Genomic DNA, 22903 nt, shown 5'->3' on the forward strand with positions numbered 1-22903 from the left:
AGCTTCTTGGTCTCACAGAAGAGAGATGATCCAGCTGATCTCCAGCCCCGCCGCTGCTCCCTTCGTGCCAACTGTCCCATTTGTTTATTTGTGTTTACTCTTCCAGGCCCTGCACAAATGAATGAGACAATTGAGGCCTGTGTGTGTGTGTGCTGAGATGTTGAATGATTCGGACAGTGCCTGGATGCGATTCCTGTGACATTCCAGAGTGTTCTGGAGGATTCTAAGAATTGGGGAGGACAAACTTAGGTTTGTGAATAGGAATGCCTGGTGGTCTTAATGAATGTCAGAAAAGCTTTAACGATGACACATATGAGTGACAGATTGCTAGGGAGTGCTGGCAAGGGGAATGTGTGATGAAGTGAGGGTATATTTGTGCAGGCAGAAACAAGGGCAGTCTGGGTGCTCAGGGCGGGTTGTCTTAAGTGTGTGTGTTTCTGACAGTGTGTGTGTGGCCACATCTAAAACTGAATAGACTGGTGTGTGGTCAACACTGCATTAGTCAAATGGTGTGTAAGTGTGTGTGGCCTCTGAGTGTGTTTTGTTTTTGAGATTGTGTGACACTGGGATCCCAAGCAGAAGTGAGAATGACGGTGACTCATAGCTGGTTGTCTTGAAGACTTACGAGAACAGAGAGCTGGGGAGTGATCTTAAACTTGGCTTTAAGTGTAGACTATACACTTATGTGGGTTTTTTGTCTAACAAAACATCCCTTTAGGAATGTCATCAAAGGTAAAAATGCTTCATAAGCAGAGGACCAGCGGTCATTATATAGATCTGGCATTATAATTTAAGAGCTTCAAAAAAAAAAAAAAAAAAAGAGGGAGAAAAAAAAGTCAGAATGAGGAAAAACTGGTCATGTAAAATGACAGAAACCTCTGCCAATTGCAACGGTCAATCAAACTAATGTATTATTAATTACTGGAGATCCTAATATTGTTAGCACCCACTTATTCTTGAGATATTCTTGTTCTGGTATTGTTTGTAATGTGCCCAACAACTTTTCAGATCTTTCCTATGCCCTGTTCATAAGTAAAATAAATAATTTTTTTAAAATAATTTTTCTTATGAGGCATTAAAATGTAAAGCATATTAAAGCAAATGTTTCTCAAAGAACATTTCTTATTATCATCGATGTTGAAAACAGTGCTGCTTGAATAAATAGAATAGCATTAATAAAATCTAAATCTAATTAAAATCTTCCCAGATTTTAATAATAATAATAAAAAAAAAAGAGTATAAAGAAATAAAAAAAGATTTAAAGTGTATAAAACAATAGGAATCAATGGGAAGTCCCCAGCATGATAGAAAAACAAACATTTGTGTGTGTGTGAAATCATCTTTTGTGTAAGAGAACCATGTGTGTCCTGGGTGTGTGGGTGGGTAGGTTGTGGTATTGTATGCAAGTTTGGCAAAAGAAAAAGAAAACAAATGGTGTAGAATTCCTGCTGGAAGTCATCAGCATAGGCAAAAATGCACAAACTAAAGAGATTATCAAACGGTGACTCATGATTCAAAAAGGCACTTTAATTGTTGAAAATGACACCTTGAACTTCTTTTTTTACGACACAGATCAGACATTGTAAAATTATACAATAAAGATGGAGAGCGTGAGAGATATCAGTACATTCTTACCAAGATGGAGACGCAACATTGGTAAACAGTGCATAACGTCTTTCTTTAAATGGAAAACAGTCCCACAGATCGGTGATCAGAGAATTTAACAATCCCAAGAAAAAAAAAAGAAAAGAAAAAAAACAACTCTCGCTGGAAAAGGAAACACAATAGTCTTTTTGTTTTTAATTGACAGTTCATGTTGCTCACTGGATTTCACGGTGTTCTGCCCCGCTTAAGTTTTTCACAGCAGTCCCATAAAGTCTCCGCAGAACTCCGTGAGATTTATAGTATGCAAACCATCATATCCACTGTTTTAGAGACCAGTCAAGCAATTCATTAAAAAACACACTCACGTATATACGCACCTAACATATATTTGTCTTCTGTGTTCACATTGTGGTTCTTCGTGGTTCAGAGGGCAAGTCCTGCAGTAATCCGTCTAGATCCGATGGAATTCAGCCATATTTCTTTTTCCTGGCCGCCCCTCACCCCACTACGACCTCCATGTTGTACAGATAGGTACATATTTCAACTTGTTTACACATGTGCACACTCACACAAGACCCTGGACGGGCCGGAGCAGATTGACTGGGATAATAAGCTCAGTTAGTGCGAATCAGTGGGATTATCCAGACTCCACTGGGGAAAATGATTTAATTTACTCTCCCTTCAATTTGTTCCAAACCTGTATGACTTTCTTTCTTCTGCAGAACACAAAAGTTTTTTTCTAAACAATGAAAGTCAAGGCAGTCGGATGTTGTTCATTATCCTACTAACTTTCATTGTACAAAAAACAAACAAACATACAAAAAACCCCAGATCATCTTTGTCATACTGGTTTGGAAGGACATGAGAGTAAATGATGACAGTTTTTCATTAGGTCTCACTGTGCTGCGAAATGATGTGGTTAATGATGGGTTCTAAGCATTGATGAGGTCATATATGACTTCAACACTGATCTAAAACGCTTTGAACCTCCCTTCACATGATAGAAGTTAGTGTTTAAATTGAAAGTGTTCTCAGATCAGTGCATAACGACAACCTAAAGGCACTTTTACACATACAAAACCTAGTGGTATCTGACGTCACATTCGCTAGACCTAAAAAGGCACCCTGTATGGGGACATTTTGGCATTGCGGCACATTATACCAGTCAATAGAAATGCACTTGCGCCAAAAGCATTAACCTGCCGAAGAATACTCCACCTCTGGATTAAATCAACGTCCGAGTTTCTGAATCCAGACAAATTGCTGATAAGGGTCAGTAAAGTTTTGTAATGTGTAGTATAACTAGTATTATGTCCGTGGCTAAATGCCACAGAGAGTCTTGCCTCGATCGCTCTCGCTGTATAATGTGATTTAAGGCACTGTCTTGGCAGGGGCCCTTTTCCTCACTCACTTTATCAGTAAAAACTGGGGCAGAGTCCAGAGAGAAGAAAACACATTTGTGGTTTACAGTGAAACCCAAGCGAGTGTTTGTGCTTGCTCTCAGAAACACCATTGTGACAGCACTTGATCATTTACAGTGGAAAGTAATTACCCCCACCCACTCCTCCTTCGAAAAAACAGGCTCGTATCAAGATTCACAGCGCCGTTTCATTTTGAGAGCGCCGCGGCTTTTCCGTTTTCCGCGGGAGGCTCGTTTTGTGGGATTTTCATGCGACATCACAGCGCTCATACATTCAATTCCAAACCTCATGATTCTGAATTAAATACATTATATACACAGGTTGAACCAACCAACCACATAAAGAAAGAGATGGATGTACAAGTATGAAGCGCCACTTATCAGAAAAGTGTTTTTTATGTGTGTGCAGCACTAGAAAAAAACAAAACATTATATGGGAGCGACATTTCAACAAACCGTGTATCGTAGTGTTTATTTAACCTTTCGTGTGGCCGGGACCACGTGAGCTGGGGAGCACGTGTCTCTCCCTGACAGTACTTCCTCCTGCACCCCGGACCAGACAGCAGAGGGAGACCTGCAAAAGTGATTTGTGTCTGAGACCGAACGAATGTGTTTTCGTCTTATCGCTGTGTTTTGCATGTTTGGAAGCCATAAATACTCAGAGGAGTATGAGTGTTTTCAAATGCAGTCTTTACAACAAGCTGAATTCCTCTGTGTTTATGTGTGCGTGTGAACTTTTTTAGGTCCTTTTCTTGTCCGGGCATGCTGCTCCGCTGGTCCGACAGGACGGGGAGAATTCCGAACTACTGCAACCTGCCAGGATGCTCCTTTGAGGCTGGTAGAGCTACATACTTCCCCTTCTCATCTTTCTTTCCTCCACATTCCCGCTGTCATCATTCTCTTCTCATATCTCTGTTTTTAAAAATGTTTTAGATCCGCTGTACACAAAAATATTCCCCTCCAGCGGAAGAGAGCGAGTGGAGTTCACACGTCAAACCCTATACACACCATTGGCACAGATTCACTTTGTGTGAGCTTTTGTCTCTCCTGTTCATTGTTTTGCTACCGTTTCAAAGACTCACATCTTTGATGTGATTTGTAGAAATATCCATACATTCCTCTGTCTATAAAAGAAATAACCTTGTCCGAAATGTCTCTCATTCATGCATCCTTCACATATTCAAAGTCTTAAAGAAAGGAAATTTGAACGATTAAAATGAGTCTTTTCTCTTTGGGTCGCAGCTCCAAAACGCTCCACCCAGTGGGTAATGTAGTCCCGATCCAGTTCCTCCGACGTGCTCTTACAGATCCAGACGGAAAGCTCCGAAATAGCTAGAAGAGTCCTCGCCGTACACCATCGTAGGAGACGAGACGGACACGAAGACCTCGTCGCCCGCTCGCAGCTCAAACAGGCCGCCCTGGTACACTGAGTGAAGGGCGTATTCGGCGTCTGGAGCCCAACATTTGGTCCCCACCCCCTTCAGAAGCTGAATCGGCCTCAGGTAGGAGGTTTTCTTATAGATGCACTGGACCAGCTGGTGGCTCACGCTGTTTTGATCCCCCTCGCTGGGAGAGGGGTAGCGGAAGTACACCTGGGAGTACAGGTAGTAGCGGCCGTCCTGGGGTACGCGAAGGCGCCCGTTGGCCAGTGACATGTTGTGTAGATGAGCGCCGAAGCTCTGGTTGGCCCAGGAACGTACAGGATGGCGGCAGGACTGGTGCAGGTCTGCTTGAGGGGTGGAGTACTGAGCGCCACCTGAAGGAAAAGGCAGGAGACGGACTTTCGGTTAGCACAGGGGAGTCAAACTGTCGAACTTTAGCTCCAGCCATAATAAAAAATGCAAGAACTAGCAAATCAAGGTCTTCAGGATCACTAGAAACCAACTTTTGGAGCTGGTTGGAGCTACACTCGGCAGGAGTTTGACTCATGTAACTTCATGAAACGGCATTCGCAAACTGTTTTATTTCTATAAGTGATGTATTTTTGTGTGAAACTTTTTGATGTTCAGTACATAACAAGCACATACAGGGCACATAACACAATTACTAAAACTTGAACAAAAATTTAAATACTATAATAGTATAGAGATAATACTAAAATAACACTGAACGAAACAAAAATGCTTGGCAGATCTTTCATCTGTCGGGAAGTGACTGGATTGTGAAAAGTGAGCATTACAAACTAAAATGAAATTACTTGCTACTATTGACATAACCTTTATTACATTAATAGTTAGCCAACTTTAAAGGCCAACCTTTTCATTCTGGAATAACATGTACTGATAAATCGTGCAAAATGAAATCTATTGAAATGAAAATGTATTCATTACTTCAATGAGCTCATTGCTTCTGCTCCTTAAATTTATACATTGTTTTAATTAATACATTGTTTTAATTAATACATTGTTAGCTAACTGTGTGATTTGTATATGTGCATTTCTGAAATCCATAACTTGGACACAGTCTCCTCTGATAGCAGATCACTCAAAATTGTAATGTAGACACATGCATTTTCTGTAAAGCTGCTTTGAAATTATATGTATTGTGAAAAGAGCTATACAAATAAATGAAATTAAAAACCATGAATGTGTGTTATGTGGGGAAGCATGGATATTAAACAAAGCTGGTAATTATTTTCTTGTTATGGCTGATAACTGATAAATTCTTGATATTAAAATTGTTTAGTTGACTTAATTAATTTAGTTTTGGTTAAATAAATTAAAAATAAATCACCAAAAAAACTAAAATCAATTGTTTCCGGCATTACATTATAAATGTACAGTATGAAAATTGAATGTTCGCCATGAGATTCACTAAAGATTACATTTAACTCATTCCTTTAAAAAAAAGAAAGGATTTTTGATCATTTTCACAACAATTTTCATGGCCCCCAGAATATTTTGTTGAATGAATATCTGAACATGCAATATATAAAAAAGAACAGAGCCTCTGCTTTAAAAAAAACAAAACGAAAACATTTTTATTCTAGCTTTATGCTTTCTTTTTTAAGGAAGTTTAATAAAAAAGCAACATTTTGAATAAAAAGCTAAGAAAATCATGTTTTTGACAAAGACTGCAATGTGCAAAAGCAATGCTTTTATCGCTTTTCTTACAAACTACGGCAAATTCTGTCAATTTGCGAGGAAGCATTGTCTCATAAATTACAGAAAATTTGGTCAATGGCGAGGAAATATTATTTGTTATAAAGATTACGTTTGGCGTCACTTAAAGGGATAGTTCACTTTGAAATTAAATTTTGGTATGTTTTAGCTTACCTCAAGGGCATCCAAGATGTAGGTGTCTTTTTTTCCACAGTAGTTTCAATTTTTATATTTTTAGGTCAAACCGTTCTTGTCTGTCAGTCATTTGATGCAGGTCTATGGACACTGTCTCAAAGAGCATGCACAGAGTCGAAATTAAAACAATTCCCCATCGTCCAAATTAAACAATTCCCCATCGTAAGTACACATTGATGGCCTAAGGCACGAAACGAGCGGTTTGTGTGAGAAAACGAACAGTATTTATATCGTTTTTACCTCTTGTAACACAGCCACGTCCAAGTGATCTGTATGCAGACTGGTGCATAGATATATACACTAGATGTCGCCTTGGCTACGGCAGTTCTTAACGAATGCCGTAGCCAATGCGACATCTAGTGTATATATATCTATGCTCCAGTCTGCGCACACGTCACACACCAGGATGCGCGCGCGCCATCAGATCACTTGGACGTGGCTGTGTTACAAGAGGTAAAAACGATATAAATACTGTTCGTTTTCTCACACAAACCGCTCGTTTCGTGTCTTAGGCCATCAATGTGTACTTACGATGGGGAATTGTTTAATTTGGACGATGGGGAATTGTTTTAATTTGGACTCTGTGCATGCTCTTTGAGACCGTGACCATAGACCTGCATGAAATGACTGACAGACAAGAACGGTTTGACCTAAAAATATCAAAATTGAAACTACTGCGGAAAAAAAGACACCTACATCTTGGATGCCCTTGAGGTAAGCTAAAACATACCCAAATTTAATTTCAAAGTGAACTATCCCTTTAAAACTCACATAAAGTTAATCTCAATGTTAAAATAGGGGAAATAAGCATGCACAATTAAATATACTATAAATCATGTGGAAAAGCAAATAATTAAAAAAACCACACACCCCAAAAATTCAGTAGTAAAAATACGAATAAATGTTCCAAAACAAGGAGCAGGTGCTGATTAAGGCAAGGCACATAATTCAGAAGGTAAAAGGGAGGAATGAAAGATTGGTGGATTGTCTTAAGAGTACAGGAGAGATCAGAACAGGAAGGTATGGCTGCACAGGAGAGGAAGTCACGGACAGAGTGAAAAATCGAAGGACGGAGAGAAAGAGGCTGGGGAGGAAGGGAGGTGTAGAGGACATGGAGGAGCAGGCGGCGTGTTCCTCAAACACAATGAGCCACATTCCTCAAAGAAGATCAATAACGCGCTAGACCTGCTCTTTGATTTACTGTTTCGGAACGTTTTTAAAGGGCCGTTCTTCTGACAAAAGTGATAAAGAAAAACACATAGGAAGTACAGATGTGTAGGAAAGCCCACTACGGCGGTTAATACAGATGTTCTCAAGGATTTAACAATTTCGGCTTTTTGAAGATAACAGCATGTGCAATTTTCGTAGTGCGTGTACGTGATCCATCATCAAGCACTTTGCAGACAGGTTTTTGAATAATGCCTGCACGTGTAAAAAATAATGATCCGACTCATGACTCGTGCTCCAAAAACAAAGCTGGTTTGACTCGGTTTCATTTCCTTCTGAGATGCGTGACTGAGTAAATCTCTTTTTTTTTCCTGGCATGCATGCAGTAAATAGGACTTTGATCCGAGTAGCAAAACTGCAAAGTAACAGACAGGATATTTAGTGATATTATTATAAATAACTAAACAATTTCAGGCTGTTTTGTAATCAGTTTCTTCTTTGCAGCTGTTTGCCAGGCTTTTATATGACATAGGGACGCTCTGTCACCGCCTAGCAGGACGGATGGATGGGTCATGTACATGAAGGGCACATTTAAAGCATGTATAGAACTGACTGGAATATACTACATGACTTTTAACATCTGAACAGATCTTTTTTTAAATACATTTTCAACTTTGCAAATCATGCACTAAACGACTGAGGATCACACACACACTAACAGACTTTCAAGCTGTTCTGAACACAACAAACATAAAATGTGATACCATGAGCTTATAGACTTTTTGACCTAAAGCTTTATGGTTAAATGCTTAAGTTAAATTAGTTTTATAGACTAAATGTTATATTTAAATGTATTATTTAGTTTATATATAAACTCACCTGGTAGGCTGCTAAGGGTCAGGTGGGCTGATGGTCTCTGTGTCACTGTGGTCATGAACTTTGACCCCGATGTATTATATGAATGGGGCATGGCTCTTGCTTCTGAGAAAGAGACAGACAGTAGACAGTCGGCACATTGAAATACATCATAAAATCTGAATTGGTGTTGTGCAAGAGACTTTAACTTGTTCTTTGAACTGCATTGCGTTTTGTTATTGTCTATTTTTGTGTCATTATTCCTGGTGCATTGCATTGTCAATGTGATTAATGGCAATTTTTAAGAAATGATGACTGATCATATACTCACCATGTAAAGCCTGTTTGGAGATTATACTGTCTGTAACCTGTGACAGAAACAAACAAAAAATTCCATTAGTACAGGCGACATATGATGACTTCTCAAATTTTAGATAGCCAACAGGAATGTGAAACTGGATGATTCAGTTTTATAATCGTGTCTTTCCTCCTTTTTGTTTTTTGTCTCACAGGCGGATAAAGTTTACCTCAAGTTACAAAACAGGAACAGTTCTGCTGTAAAATTTCCTATTTATCTTTCAGCCTTTGAAGGCGGCAGTTTCCAAGGACAGAAATGTTCACTTTGTGTTGAGCTGGAGAGTCAGTCGGTGTATGAGACGACTAAGAATAGTTTTTAAGGTCACCGTTTTAAAGGGCAGTTTTTCAGTAGTCTGTGACGGCCATATTTCAACCAGTCAAACCCCAGTATCCAGATCATTAGTTCCACCGACTAGGTCTTGAACTGAAAACACTCTGATTACTGGCTCATTTCCACTGCCTCGGGCCAGCCTCAGCTCAGGGGTAACATGTTCCAAACATCATCTAACTGAACTAAATTAAACAAATTGAAAACTCTTGATGATTTGTTAAAAATGTAGTCAGTGTTTGAATCACTGTATTAATACCATTCCGCAAAGAAAAAACAAAACAAAACTAAAACAAACAGAAAATGTCATCAAGGAAGTAGTGAAAAAAAAATTCAATTCCATATTATCCATAAAGCTGCTCAGAAGTTACTAAGTAACAAGCAAAACTTTAACCCAACTCAACATTTTCTTTCCACTTTCTTGAATCCTTCTTGGATAAAGGTTAAATGCCAGAGTTAAGATAAATATAAAGTTTGGCATGTAAGTTTTACAATCTATTTTAGTCTATAAAATTTATAGTGTTTTGCCTTTCCATGTTTCGCAGTACGTTGTGTTGTGTTCGGCTGTTGTGTATTACTGTCTATGCTAAAATATGAATGGCTCTTTAAACAAACACTTTAATTTAAGCTTTTTGACATGACTGTGTTTGATAAAACAAGATGTTTTTTTTTCTTAAGGAATAATAATTTATTCCCTCTCCTCCCTTCTCTTTCTCTCTCTCCTCCCCAGTCCCTCTCTGTCTGGCATCATCAACTCAAGCGTGAGTGTGTGATGGAGTCTCTGTTGTTCTTGGCGCACTCTCTCTCTCTCTCTTTTCTCCTCTCCATTCATCAGACAGCCGAGCGCCTGCAGGCTTTATAACGTGACATAATCTCACCCAGACCACAGCAGAGATGGATTTCTGACCAAAGCTTTCCCTTTTTCACTTTAATTTCTGGTGCAGTAAATGGTCCTGAAATCAATTCCACGTCTCACAGCAAATAAAGGCTGTTTTAGCATGTTTGTGTACATGCTGCATATAAGAGAAAGAGAGAAGGAAAAAGAGAACAAGATGGATTCATAGAAATCATTCCAGTTGTCTTTATAATTATTATCCTCTTTCCTGCTTTTATTTAAATTTATTTTTAGATAGATAGATGGATAGATAAATGGATAGGCTATGCAATTAATAAGGTGGTTGCTAGAGGGTTGCTATGATGTTGTTCTGGACTGTTGCTAAGATACTGCAAGATAGTTACTATGGTATTTGGGGTGGATGCAGGGATATTGAAGAAAGATGGATGCTAGAAATTTCTGGGTGGTTACTAGGTGTTGCTATGCAGTTGCTAGGGTGATCTGGGTGGTTGCTATGCATTTGCTAGGGTGTTCTGGGTGGTTGCTAGGACATGATAGCTAGATGGATGGATGGATAGATAGATAGATAGATAGATAGATAGATAGATAGATAGATAGATAGATAGATAGGATGCTGCAAGATGGTTACTAGGGTATTCTGGGTGGTTGCTAAGGTGTTGCGATGCAGTTGCTAGAGTGATCTGGGTGGTTGCTATGCATTTGCTAGGGTGTTCTGGGTGGTTGCTAGGACATGATAGCTAGATGGATGGATGGATAGATGGATATAGATGGATGGAAGGATATATAGATGGATAGATAATAAATATTAGATAGATAGATGGTTACTAGGGTATTCTGGGTGGTTGCTAAGGTGTTGCGATGCAGTTGCTAGGTTGTTCTGGGTGGATACTAGGCATAAAAAGATCCTACAGAAAATATAGGAAACACAAAACAAACATGTGACACCAAAAATATATATTTTCTAAATCTTTCAGGATTTTAAAACTCCTTTTCCTCCAAGCGTAATTTCCTTTAGCTGTCAAGTCAGGTTCTACACAATATAATATAAGACTGTAAGAATCAATTAAGAATTGAAAACTCCTGGTTTATCCAGGAAGATCTTATGGAATTGTTAGTTGATCCCATTTTGTTCCTTTTGGAATGGTTCTCATTTATGACAGATATTCCAGTAAGAATCCTTCACACAAGCATTTATCAGTGAGGCCTAGTTAAAGTGTGCGCACAATCTGTTTTCTGGAAAACACAACAGAGTTCAGAAGGTGGAGACCCATACAAAGCCCTCAACAATAACAATAAACACACCCAGCATTAGACCTTTGGCCCCTAAACCCGTGTGCCAGAAAAGGCGTGCAGCCGAGGAAGATTTTTCCTCCATTCATAGAGCAGGAAGCGAGTGCATGCACACAGCATGCGAAGAAAGCCATTAGCGTTCTCTCCAGCTGAGTTTAGTGGAGATGGCAATCCAATACTTTTATGTGGCCGCCAGTGCCAGAGATTGCTCTGCCGTTGAGATACTGAAGCACAGCGCATTCCCTTCCTCCAGGAGGATTATTAATAAATAACTGTTGCTTTCCTTGAGGCGTAGAGCATGGCAAACAATAAATCCCAGAGCATGACTCAGGTAAAAGGCTAATAACCGACAGTACTGAGACACAAACACATACTGTACACACACTCTCTGCTGGATAAAATCAGTGCACGCCTGTTATGGGCCTTTGAATGAATGGGGTGTGTGTATATGCTTACAAGTTGTTTCCTGCCATTCTTGGCTGCCGTCTGAGGTCGGCCCCATTCCTCTGTCCCCCGGCCCCCTTCACCAGAGACCTACCGTTCCACTAGAGCACAACAGTCTCCTGGATCTGACCTTAAGCCCTGTGAGAATTAATCTCTCTCTTTTTCTTTTTCCCTCCCCCTCTGTAGAAGTCTGTACCTATTCACCTGGGGCCGGTTTGCTCCAGCTGTGCGTAAGGTACAGCTTAGCATAAATGAGAACTATGTTACAACCACTCAAAATGTGATCATTGGACTATTGCACTTTAATCAAATGCAACCCTTTGTTTAAACTAAATATTTATGAAATCTTCCGACCGGGAGTATGTAATGCAATTGGTCTGCCAGCAATATGACAGACTGGATTACATCAGTGAGAGCTTGATTTGTGTGAACTTTATGTCTGCATTTAGGTCTTAAGTCTTACAAATAGCTGGTGCAACCCTACCCTGCGCTTTAAAAACTTTATAAGTCGGGGTTAGTCCTGTTTGTGCCTGCGTCTGCCTGGCTCTCTCTCTCTCTCGCTCTCTCTCTCTCGTCAGGGATCTCTGCCACAGTGACACTTAATGAGGTGTTAAAGATGTGACAGGCTGTCTTCAGTCTCTCTTTTGGTGTGGAGAATGGGCTTGAAGACTTCCGAGGCTTTAAACCCAACTTAATCTCGCTTTCTTTTTCTCTCTCTCTCTCTTTTAGATGGAAGGTCGCTGTGCAGCACTCGTTGAAATTCGACTCTAAGTAATACCAGCTTTGAGAGCTCAGCACATATTTGGCAGGAGGCGAGTCATCGTGCACTCCATGCAGAGCAACATGAGAACACCAACTGGACCGGCCTTTATTACTTTATTAACTTCTTTCTCTTTTCCTTTCTTTCCACCCTAGCAAATCTCGTGTTCACTTGTTACCAAACCCACTCCGTGTCCACAAGCTAGTAGTTTCCCGTAGTTTTACGAAACAAACAATACATTCTTCCAGAGAAAACGCATGTAGTAAAACCGACCACATCATCGAAAACAGTCCTTGAGCTATGATCATGCCGAAGATAAAAGTTAGAGGGCAGACAGAGATGGCCTTTGTGTTTGTTCTGAGGCTGGCGGAAAACTTTGCGGCTGGCGGAATGCCCCGGGTATGATCACTGCTTTCATCGTAAATCTGTTTGAGACGCCGGTGGTGATGCAGCGCTGCCTCAGCCCCGAAGACGAGATGCTTCCTCATCTAATGAGTCATTAGGAGAATCTGAGACAAGCGGGGAACGGGGACAAAACGTCCCATTTAGCTTTGCGGGAAACTGAGGAGGGATTTAGGGATATTGAGAGGACTCAAGTGGCTGCTGCCGGGTTCCTGTTCAGGTGTAGTTTGAGGATATAATATTCCTTGGAATGCTGATATCATTTCTGGGCTGGATCGTATCCATTCTGGCCGAGATGTTGTAGTGTCTTTTGATTTGTTGACTCACATTAGGCTTTCTGCATGTGAGCCTGCGTGATTCTCTGCGGACGCAGCCATCTGTTTAGTGAATGAACCGAACTCTTGCAGGGTCCCGCTCTTGTTAGCCGTGCCGTTTTTCTGTATTATTGGTAACATCAAAGCCCAATAAGGGCCATGGAAAGTCAAGGAGCAACAATGGTCAGTGGTTTGCACATCCTTCACGTCTGTACGCCGCTTGTGTGCTGAGCCCGGCTAAAGTCGAGAATCTGGAGGATGTACGACTTTTCTATTTGCTTTTTTTTTTGAGTCCTCCATAATAACTACCAGGTGTTCTGGCATTCTCTGGATTCTGAAGGTCTTCGCTTCAGAAACATGCATTTCCTTCATCTCTCCTCGCTCACTCATTCCCTGCCTTCGCTGCGAACACTCTCTCGATCCTCCTTATCCTCTCATTCTTTTTCTGTGTGCTTTACCTCTGTGCTGACATGAAGCTGGAAAAGAGCCCGAAGCCTCAGAGTGTGCTTGTTCGGCCTGTTTCTTTGTCTTTGTGTAAATTTCTTCTTTCTTCATCTAAATCTGAATCTCACTCTCTTATTCATATTGACGCGTGAACACGCATGCAGACACATGCACATAGACTTTATTTTTTCTCTCTTTATGTATTGTTGGACTCGCATACAATCTACCCCATATGCTCTGGCAAAACACTACATTATTTGTTTACTTTTTCCACTGACCGATCCCTTAGCATGATCAGGGAATTCTTTAGCGCACCATAATTGCGTCTCTCAGAAGTGGCGCATGTGTTTTTAATTAAGAGGCAAATGCCTCTGTCTCTGAGTGCCAATAAATTGTTTGCAGCCTCACTCAATTAGTAGTGAAAGATTTGACGGTATGCACGGGCTGTTGCGCATAGCGGCAGGGGTAGGACAGGGTAGACATGCACCATAAAATCTGATAACATATTCCCGGAGCTGAGAGACTTGGGTAAACAAATGGGTGGCGAGGAAAATTAATATATAAAAAAAAGTGGCATTTAGAAGTTCCGACACCATAATGCAAATGCCTAAAGTGAAGTGAAAATGAACCCTATTTTCTTTCTAAACAAACATTTCCTGGTTTTATTGTTAATGACTCATTGGTGTGGGTTGTTCCAAAGAAAGAATTTCTTTCTCTTCTGCAACAACTTTTACTTTTCTGCTGATCTCACTTATTCTATCTGGGCTATTAAATAATGTTCACCAATAGCCAAATAACCAAATAGTCTCTGATGGATAAAATCAAGTAGGGATGCACAATTTATTTAAAATAAAAGTTTTAAATGGTGGATAATGAATATATAATTGTGCATGTTTAAATTTTAATTTATTTTGACAAAATAGTATGACATTTTAATATTGTTACCTTAACATATAATACTAGCGTTCAAAGGTTTAGGGTCAGTAAGATTTTTTAATTAAAGAAATTAATATTTGATCATTTAAATTAATACATTTATCAAAAGTGACAGTAAAGAATTTTACATTTATACAAATATTTCTTTTTTAAAAGAACACAAAAAAATGTAACATGGTTTCCACAAAAATATTAAGCAGCACAACTGTTTTCAACATTGATCATAATAAGAAATCAGCATATTAGAAAAATTTCTGAAGGGTCACGTGACACTGAAGACTGGAGTAATGATGCTAAAAAATTCAGCTTTACCATCACAGGAATAAATTACATTATTTCAAATGAATTATTTTATTATTTTAAAGAGTTATTTTAAATTGTCATACTTTTTACTGTATTTCTGATCAAATAAATGCAGCCTTGGTGAGTATAAATACTTTTTTCAAAAACATAAAAAAAATCTTACAGACCTCAAACTTTTGAATGGTAGTGTGTTTAATGTAAATAAGTGTTTTACTTTACTTGATGCTTTGCAATTTCAATCACACCTTTAGAGCGAGCCCTAGGCTATCAAACATGTCAGTTTTATTAATGTAAAAACCACTGGAAGGCTGTGAGGGGAAAAAGCTGGATGCTGAAGGGATAACCAGCCACGCCAGGGGAAAACCAAGACATTTCCTACAAATCTCAGCTCTGACTGCTAGACTGGTTCATGATCAGGACAAGGGGGTGAGTCACCCTCTACAATGCTGCATATACAAGCATAAATGCCTGAAAAACTCTCCCATGACTCAACCATCCACTTTTCTTCCCTTAGGAGATTGTAATCACTTGCCAGGACACATTTATGGTAATGGCAAGTTGCTTCACGCTGTGAGGAACTTCACTTGCAACTGCTGTCTACAATTGTGCCCATGCATTAAAAAGGCAGATGATGTTTTTAATAGCTGTTATTAAGACATGACTTGCCTTGACAGATATCCTGACAAATGAATGCAGAATGTTGTGCAACAAGTAAAATCAAACAAGAGACTTGAACTCACCTTGGAAATATAGGCCTTGATACCCTCAGCTAATTTGATGCAAGGCTCTCCAAACAGTTGGGCCAGGTCTTCGGGAATGTCCCGGTCTTTATCCAGGGCGTTAAGCAAGCCAAGGCACCGCAGCTCTTCTGTAACCCCCTGACTCTTAACCTGCCAAAAAGATGAAAATTAGAACACAAGTTGAAATCGCAACCCCTTAATCTGTAAAATAAAATGTGGTTTGAATGCCACGTCATCCCAAGAAATGATGAGAACAGCATTTTGGTTTAGGAAGCAAATTGGGAAACAGGGGGCTGAAGGCATGCTCAATGAGGAAACAATCTGCTCAAGGCCGAAGCGTAGGCTGAAGATCAAAACAAGGGCAAGTATCCCTCTTGACCCTTTCCTGGAAAGTAGATGAGGACATCTGCAACGGGGCTTGCTATGGAAAGCCAATGGGCAACAAGTTCAGCTTAAAGACCTTGAGCCAGCTGGAGAGGTATGTCCTACATAATGAGGTACTTCAAATGACCTTGCACTGAAACCCTTGCTCTTATTTTCAGTCTCTTTCTCTCTCTTTCTGTCCCTGTTCAGAAACTCGGAGCCACTCCAAGAAATATATGTTGCCAGTTAAGGATCTCTGTGTGCAATTTCGAAGCCTTGAGTCACGGTCCGCCAAAGCTCCTAATGACTCTCCAGTCGCCGGCGGAGCGTGGCAGCAGAAGGTGTGTTTCGTTAACTCTCGCCGCTTTACGGTTTTCAAAGGGAGTCAAGCAGGTAATGATGGTCCCCCATGTTGAGCAGGGCTGTGCTCACAGGAAGAGCTCAAGACTGATCTGAGATCAGTTTTGCTATTTCTTGTGTAACTGCACAAACGAGGCTAGTCCTGGAAGCACTTAAGGACTGAGGCCAGACTTGTACATATGTGTTGATCGACAAACCGTTTGCGGTTTTGTCTCATGGGTAAGCTTGGGCTGGTCCTGGATCAGCACATTAAAATGACTTCAGCGTAAGCAGAAAAGTAAAAGTACATTAAGAAAAAAGTCTAGTTTGGTTGCACTTGCACTTTACTATACGGTTCAATTTGTAAACATTACTGACTATATATCAGGGGTCAATCATAAAGATGAAAGGGGAATAGATTTGGGCCAGTGCTGCGGTGCAACTGAGTTTTACTTTTGTTTATTTTGTGCATCTGTTTTTGCGAACTTAAACATTTGGTTTTCTGTTATGTATTCAGCATGGCTTTCAATAATTCTTCTGATTTGTGACCAAGATAATTTGATCTGGCTTACATACAGTAGATGAGGTTTTGTCGAGTAGTTTTGAAAGAATCAGAATGAGTTAAAAACTACAAAATAATCAGTATTGTTTTGCATTGTGTTGGATTCATGTTCTATTTTTGTACAGAAAAAAAAATGTTTAGTGAGCCAAATGTTACTAAACCACTTAACTGAAAGAAGTCTTACCAAGGCAGCATTTATTCAATCAAAAATGTATTAATATTTTAATACTTTAAAATGTTATTTACTCCTTTTCAGCAGCTATTACTCCAGTCTTCATGATCCTTCAGAAATCATTTGCTGATTTGATGCTCAGGCTTTGATGCTTAAGCCCAAAATATATTTCTGTGTCGAACTCACGCGTCTAGGCGTACCCTGACGTGCACCTCTCCAAAAATGTAACAACGCAGAAATTCTACACGGACCGCAAGCACTGTGATTGGTCTGCTAGAACCCATCCCCCTCATTTTTTTTAGGATCCTTTGATGAATAGAAAGTCCAAAAGAACAGCATTTATTTGAAATAGATTTTTTTTTAAAACATTCTAAAAACTCTTTACTGTTAATTAAAAAAAGAAAATCTATTTAATATTTCAGTCTTGCTAAATAAAATCATTCATTTCTTTTCTTTCTTTCTTTCTTTCTTTTTTAAACATCTCTCTAACCTCAAACTTTTGAATGGTAGTTCAAACAAGTATATCATTCGTTTGTGGTAAAAAAATCTAATTAGTGAGCCCTGAATATATGTTAAAATGTATAAATACTGTAAAAGTACTGTTCAACTGTAGTTCATGATACTCAGTACATTAACAAATATTGAGCCTTACTGTAAAAGTGTTCTAATAAGGGGTTGCTTTTTAATCCAATAAGCTATATTTACCACTTGAGCTGTTGCCATCTGATACCTGGAAAACAGAAACACCTCTAACAGCTCACGGTTTTATCACGAAACCCAGTTTATCTGATGTGTCATAACATGTGCTTGCGTGTACATGTTCAAAACCTTCATAACTGTAAACAACTTCTTGTCTTGTAAGTGCATTCTTCCTGCTATTTCTCTCAAAGAAATGGGTCAGTCACACATGACCTGGAATCTGAATTACTGTCCAGGGTGTGAATAAGTGTGAGCCAGCCAATTGATCATTTGTCATTGTGAGTTACACCAAATAGATTAAACAACTCTGGGTCAATGCTGCTACACCCTGATACATGTAAACTCCAACAGTATTGCTATACGTAATCGTTCACATATGGGCCGACTCACAAAAACCATGTAGCTCAATACGCGGTAAAATCAACCTAGAAGTTGGTATTGAGTCATTGGTAGTGAGACTAGTGGCGCTCAGGAGGGTTTCTGATCCCAGTGAGGGCAGCAGGAAGTGGGGAACAATGCTTCAGTGTTAGCCCTGGTTTCTGTAGCTGGGGAAAAGAAGCCACCACTGAACTTTCTGCTTCACTCCACATCCATTGCTTTTTTGGGAAAGGATTAAATAAAGAAACCAGGCGTGTAACTTAAATCCATGCCAGGGGCTCTCTGTCTCTGCATCTCACTATAACGTCTAACCCTTCCTCTCGCTTCTCTCTTTTTCGTCTATCCCTGATCCATGTGTATGTTTTTTCTAGTTCCCCCCTGCGGTCTCAAAGAAAGGAAAGCAGCCAGAAAGTTGGTAGTGATCTAAATGATCTGCGAGGGCTGAAGTTCTGCAACTTTGGATGAATTCCCAGAGGACAACAGGTTTGTCTAAGCAGGTCTTCAAAGGAAACCTCAGCCAAATATTCAATTTGTGCATTTGGCAAAAAACGAACTCCCGAGGAGATTGTTCTCTTTCTCTAGAAGACCACACAGAAGTCAAAACCTGTCTAGGCAATAGAAAGCAATGCTGTGGCCTTGGGTCGACTAGTCTCTAAAAGTAACAAATCATGTCACGGTAAGAAGGGAACCCCCATTTTGAGCAAAGTTTGAGTTTTATTTAGACTTAAACAATGAAAAGTATGCAAACAAGTTCAGTAGGTGCTTTCCACTCAATGACGAGTTTCTCTAAAATTAGCATGTGACACAAACAACGAGTTAAAGTTAGTGATAGAGGGCGTTCTCAGCATGCCATTGGCCCTTTAGTACACACCTGTACATACAAACATTCGACTTTACAATGACCCGTGCCATTGTGTGTGGCAAAAGCCCCAGTTGCCAAGGGCAACTATCCTTTTTTCTCATAATCACCTTTGTCTTGGCTCCTCTCATTGGCTCATAAATCTTTGGCAAATGGCCAATGAAGACAGGCCTTATTAAGAGTCCATTGTGATGCGTTTTTAAAGCCCTCTGGGTGTTCTATGAAATCTCGGGCCATCGCCGTCCCGTTCTGCTCTGTCTGACTGAATGTTACACTTCTAGAATACTAACTATGTGCCTGTCAGAGTGGACCCCGGTTTCTTTTCCCGAACCAAATGGGGCCCTAGCAGTCGTTTAGTCCTGCTAGAATATCTAAGCACTTCTGGGAAGCAGGATTTGTTTGTTTTTTCTCTGCATATAATTAATACAGAAATTAAACATGACAGGAACAGATTGGAGTAATTATGAACTTAGCTTAACTCAAGTTACTTGACTGAATACATTTTAGCTTCCTTTTGGGGCTAATCACACCAGAAAAGACTGTTAAATTTGATTATTGTCAAAAAAAGACAGATAAAATCCCCCTAAATGTCTTTGAAACATTCAGTCCGCAAAGTTTTCATTACTGTGCTAATGGTGCTAAATGAGGGAGTAGCATTGTTTATTAGCCGTCCTGTTGGTGTAAACCGGGGCTTTGTTTGTCCTTGCAGGCTCTGATAATGGGGTAAAGTGGGGGTGTTTACTCGTCTTTTAGGACAACACTGTGAGCATCCCATCTGGCCAGTGCACCAAGATGAGCACAGGATATTTATGTTAGTGCTAAAGAATGTTCATTAGGCAACAGCTGTGTGTGTGTGTGTGTGTGTGTGTGTGTGACAGAGAGAGAGAAAGCGAGTGCATTTGTGTCTTTATTTTCAGCACATTCTCACTCAATAGCTCAATTCTTTTTTCTTTCCTTTTCAGCTTGTCATTGTGTTGAATTGATGACCGTCAATCTGGGGGGAAAAAAATCTTTAATCCTTCACTAACACCACGTTGATGTTTAATCCTTGAAAATATTTTCCTAAGGCTTTTTGTTCATGTACGACTGAAACTTCATCATAACTCGGGGCCCTTGAAATAGACCGGGAGATATTTCAAACCCTTCTCAGATTTATTAGAAAAGCCCGCGACTTGTGCGTTATGCAAGATTTATACCGAGAAGTGAATAATTACTTGGCCTAGTTTAATTTACTTAGCAACGATGAAAAATAAAAAGCTATTCTGTGCTACCTAATGGATTTAGATGCAGGACGAAATTTATACATTTATCAAATTTATAGCTCAAAGTTGCTTTATATCGGTAAAATTTATACAGAGCTTTTTCCTTGTGTCAGTATTGTATTTAAGGCTGAACTAGAGTGTGTAACGCTGGAAACTATCCATGCCTTCTTTGGGCCTGGCAAACATAACGTAACTTGAATCCACAAAGAATTATCAGAGAAAAGCAGCCACAATTAGATGTAATTATATGTTCTACATAAAAAGCATGATATTACAGTGAGAATGAGAGGGAAAGACAGAGGAAAATTGAATCAGAATAAAGACTAAATGTGAAGGAGAGGGGAAAACAAGAGGGTGAGAGAGTGAAACGTTGTGGATCTTGGCAATGGAAAATGTCACAGGAGATTTACCATGGGGAGCCTGAGAGGAGACAAACATTTGCTTGCAGGGTATTGCTTTACAATGAATTTCTGTTAATGTTGCTGAGGGGCCAGTCTAGAACTACATGTATCGTGTCGGTTGAGGGAGAAGGAGATTGAGGCTGGTATGAACTGCAGGCACCAGACAGTACCATGCCACGGCACTACCTTCCGGCTCAGTCCCACACCTAATCTAAGCTGATTTTGTCAATCGTGGTTACTTATAAATAGGTCACCCGGAACTCTGTGTAATTTCAATGGTGATGATGACTTGCGTGGGAGCTTCTGCCTCTATCCTCTCTGTTGTGTTTACCGTCTCGCAGTGTGACCGTGAATTAACCTCACTTTCTTTTTCCCCGCAGAGGTAGAGCGTTTATTTGAAACAATCAGTCTTATCTCACCGAGCGCTATCGTTTTACCGGTTTTGCTGATCGAAGTGCAGTTTTATATTGAGAGTATTACAGCCTAGGTAACTTAAGACATTTTTTGTCATATTTGACTTTGAAATAACCCTATATGGGTTCAGAGTTTATTAATATTCTACAGGGCTTACAGAATTTTTTGGGTCAGAGTATGACTAAACTTGTCAAAATGACACTTATCCAATAATCTCAACAATGTGATTCTGATTCATAGAATGGTTGGACTTTATTTTACAGTACGTGCACTTTCAGTGTATTTACAGTGTACTTACCCACGAAAATACTGGGTAATGTAAGGTGACAACATGGGTTAAAATTAAGGTTCAGGGTTAGTACCTAGTTATTACCCAGTTAGTGTCAGTTCAATAAGTACACAGTATGTACATAAGAAGCAGGATGGTAAAATAAAGTGCAACCCATAGAATGTTTAAGTTGTATTCTATGCTGTTGTGTGTATTTTATTAACAATATGCCTATTTATTATGCTGACATCTATGCAGTAAAGCATGCAACTTTTGAAGTGTTTCCAACACAATACAATGTTGCAAAACAAGTAGGCTACACAACTTCCTTGTCTCAGTATTTTGATTAGGTAATCATGTTTTTTGTTGTTCATGTGCGGTATTGCATTTTTAACACCATTAATAATCTGACATGTCATACTATTCATGTCATTTTTATTTGAGATTTTTTTTAAGATATTTGTATTTTTTATGATGACAATGCTTAATAATAATTGTTTTTATTTGTATGTTTTTTTTTAGATTACCCAAGAGCACACATTAAACGTGATTTGATTCGTCTGAAATCAGTTTGATCTGAATCATTGTGTTGATTAGTTGTGAATTCAAAGCCTTTAACGTCCTCACAAAACCAAAAAAATTATTAAATTAAATTACAAGAAATTAACCATTTTCCCATCACAATTCAGTGCTTTGCTTCTTTGACTATGTTAATGCCTTTTATCATAGTAGCATGCTCTTTGTATCTTGGAATATAAACTGATACATCACTGGTCTGCAACTTAGTAAAAGTTCTCCTCTGTTGCAGATTTGGTCTGACCGGGTCTCAAAACTTAGTGAACTGCCTACCTTGACAGCATTTTGGGGAGTCATGGGCACAGTAACACGAGTAAACATGCTGTCTAGTCAGTGCACTATGTTTCGCCCCTAACGCGCCTTTGATGCCCAAAAAACCTCACAAAGTTTTAAGACACGGCCTGCTCGTCTGATATCGACAAGAAAATAATCAGTGCCACTTAAAAAACCGCTTACCTGCGATAAAGACATGTTTAAGTAGACAAAGAGTCCGGTGGTCGAGGCTATTTGCAGCACGACCACCACGATCACGACCATTGCGATCCATAACTTTGACGGCGAGTCTCGACCACGGCTGTTCGCCGGAACCATCATGTATGTAGTGGACTCGCTGCTGACCGACCTGAAGTAATCCTGGTTATTCTGAGTAGCCATGGCATTCCTAAGACGTGAGTAGATACGAAGTTAGTGACAAACAAATTGAAATCAGCAGCGGGACGTTGAATAAACTCCTTCTTGTTGGCGCAGAGTGGCCGTGGGAGGGTATAGAGTCTGTCCCACACACTCGCATGAAGTCAGTCACTTACTAATGTTGCAGGACTAGTGCTTGTGTGTGTGTGAGAGAGAGACGCTGAGGGGTTGAGCCTCAAGAGTTTCTCGAGGTAGGCTACATTACCGCAACTCCTCATGATTTCCTTAACCCTTTTCCTCATACAAGGTATCCTACTATATGAATAAATACATATTCGCAAAATATCGTTAATAAATAAATATTTTATTTTGTATATTACTTCAAATTGTTATTGTGACATCATAAATTACATTGGTCTCACTCTCCCAACTTTTGATATTACAGAAAAGCCCAGGATGGTCC

At 39.7% G+C, this 22903-nt stretch overlaps 1 protein-coding gene across 1 annotated transcript; it reads right to left on the reverse strand.

Annotated features, from left to right (window-relative positions):
* Positions 1-1895: 1895 nt before the first annotated feature.
* tnfsf10l (TNF superfamily member 10, like) lies at positions 1896-22648 on the reverse strand. Its single transcript, XM_079867284.1, has 5 exons — positions 22267-22648; positions 15518-15667; positions 8675-8711; positions 8368-8469; positions 1896-4781 (listed from the first exon to the last, which is right to left on the reverse strand). The coding sequence occupies exons 1-5, from the start codon at positions 22462-22464 to the stop codon at positions 4327-4329; spliced, it is 942 nt and encodes a 313-aa protein (XP_079723410.1). The 5' UTR covers positions 22465-22648; the 3' UTR covers positions 1896-4326.
* Between the last annotated feature and the right edge of the window lie 255 nt (positions 22649-22903).

This window comes from Squalius cephalus, assembly GCF_949319135.1.
Source record: "Squalius cephalus genome assembly, chromosome: 3".
Lineage (NCBI taxonomy): Eukaryota > Metazoa > Chordata > Actinopteri > Cypriniformes > Leuciscidae > Squalius > Squalius cephalus.

What these genes read in the sequence shown, in the direction of transcription:
- tnfsf10l (XM_079867284.1), bottom strand. Translation starts at nt 22,464, where the DNA reads ATGGCTACTCAGAATAACCAGGATTACTTCAGGTCGGTCAGCAGCGAG. An exon ending in TCAAGGCCTATATTTCCAAG is followed by an intron (nt 8,712 to 15,517) that starts GTGAGTTCAAGT and finishes TTTCTGTCACAG; the next exon opens with GTTACAGACAGTATAATCTC. An exon ending in CTCCAAACAGGCTTTACATG is followed by an intron (nt 8,470 to 8,674) that starts GTGAGTATATGA and finishes TCTCTTTCTCAG; the next exon opens with AAGCAAGAGCCATGCCCCAT.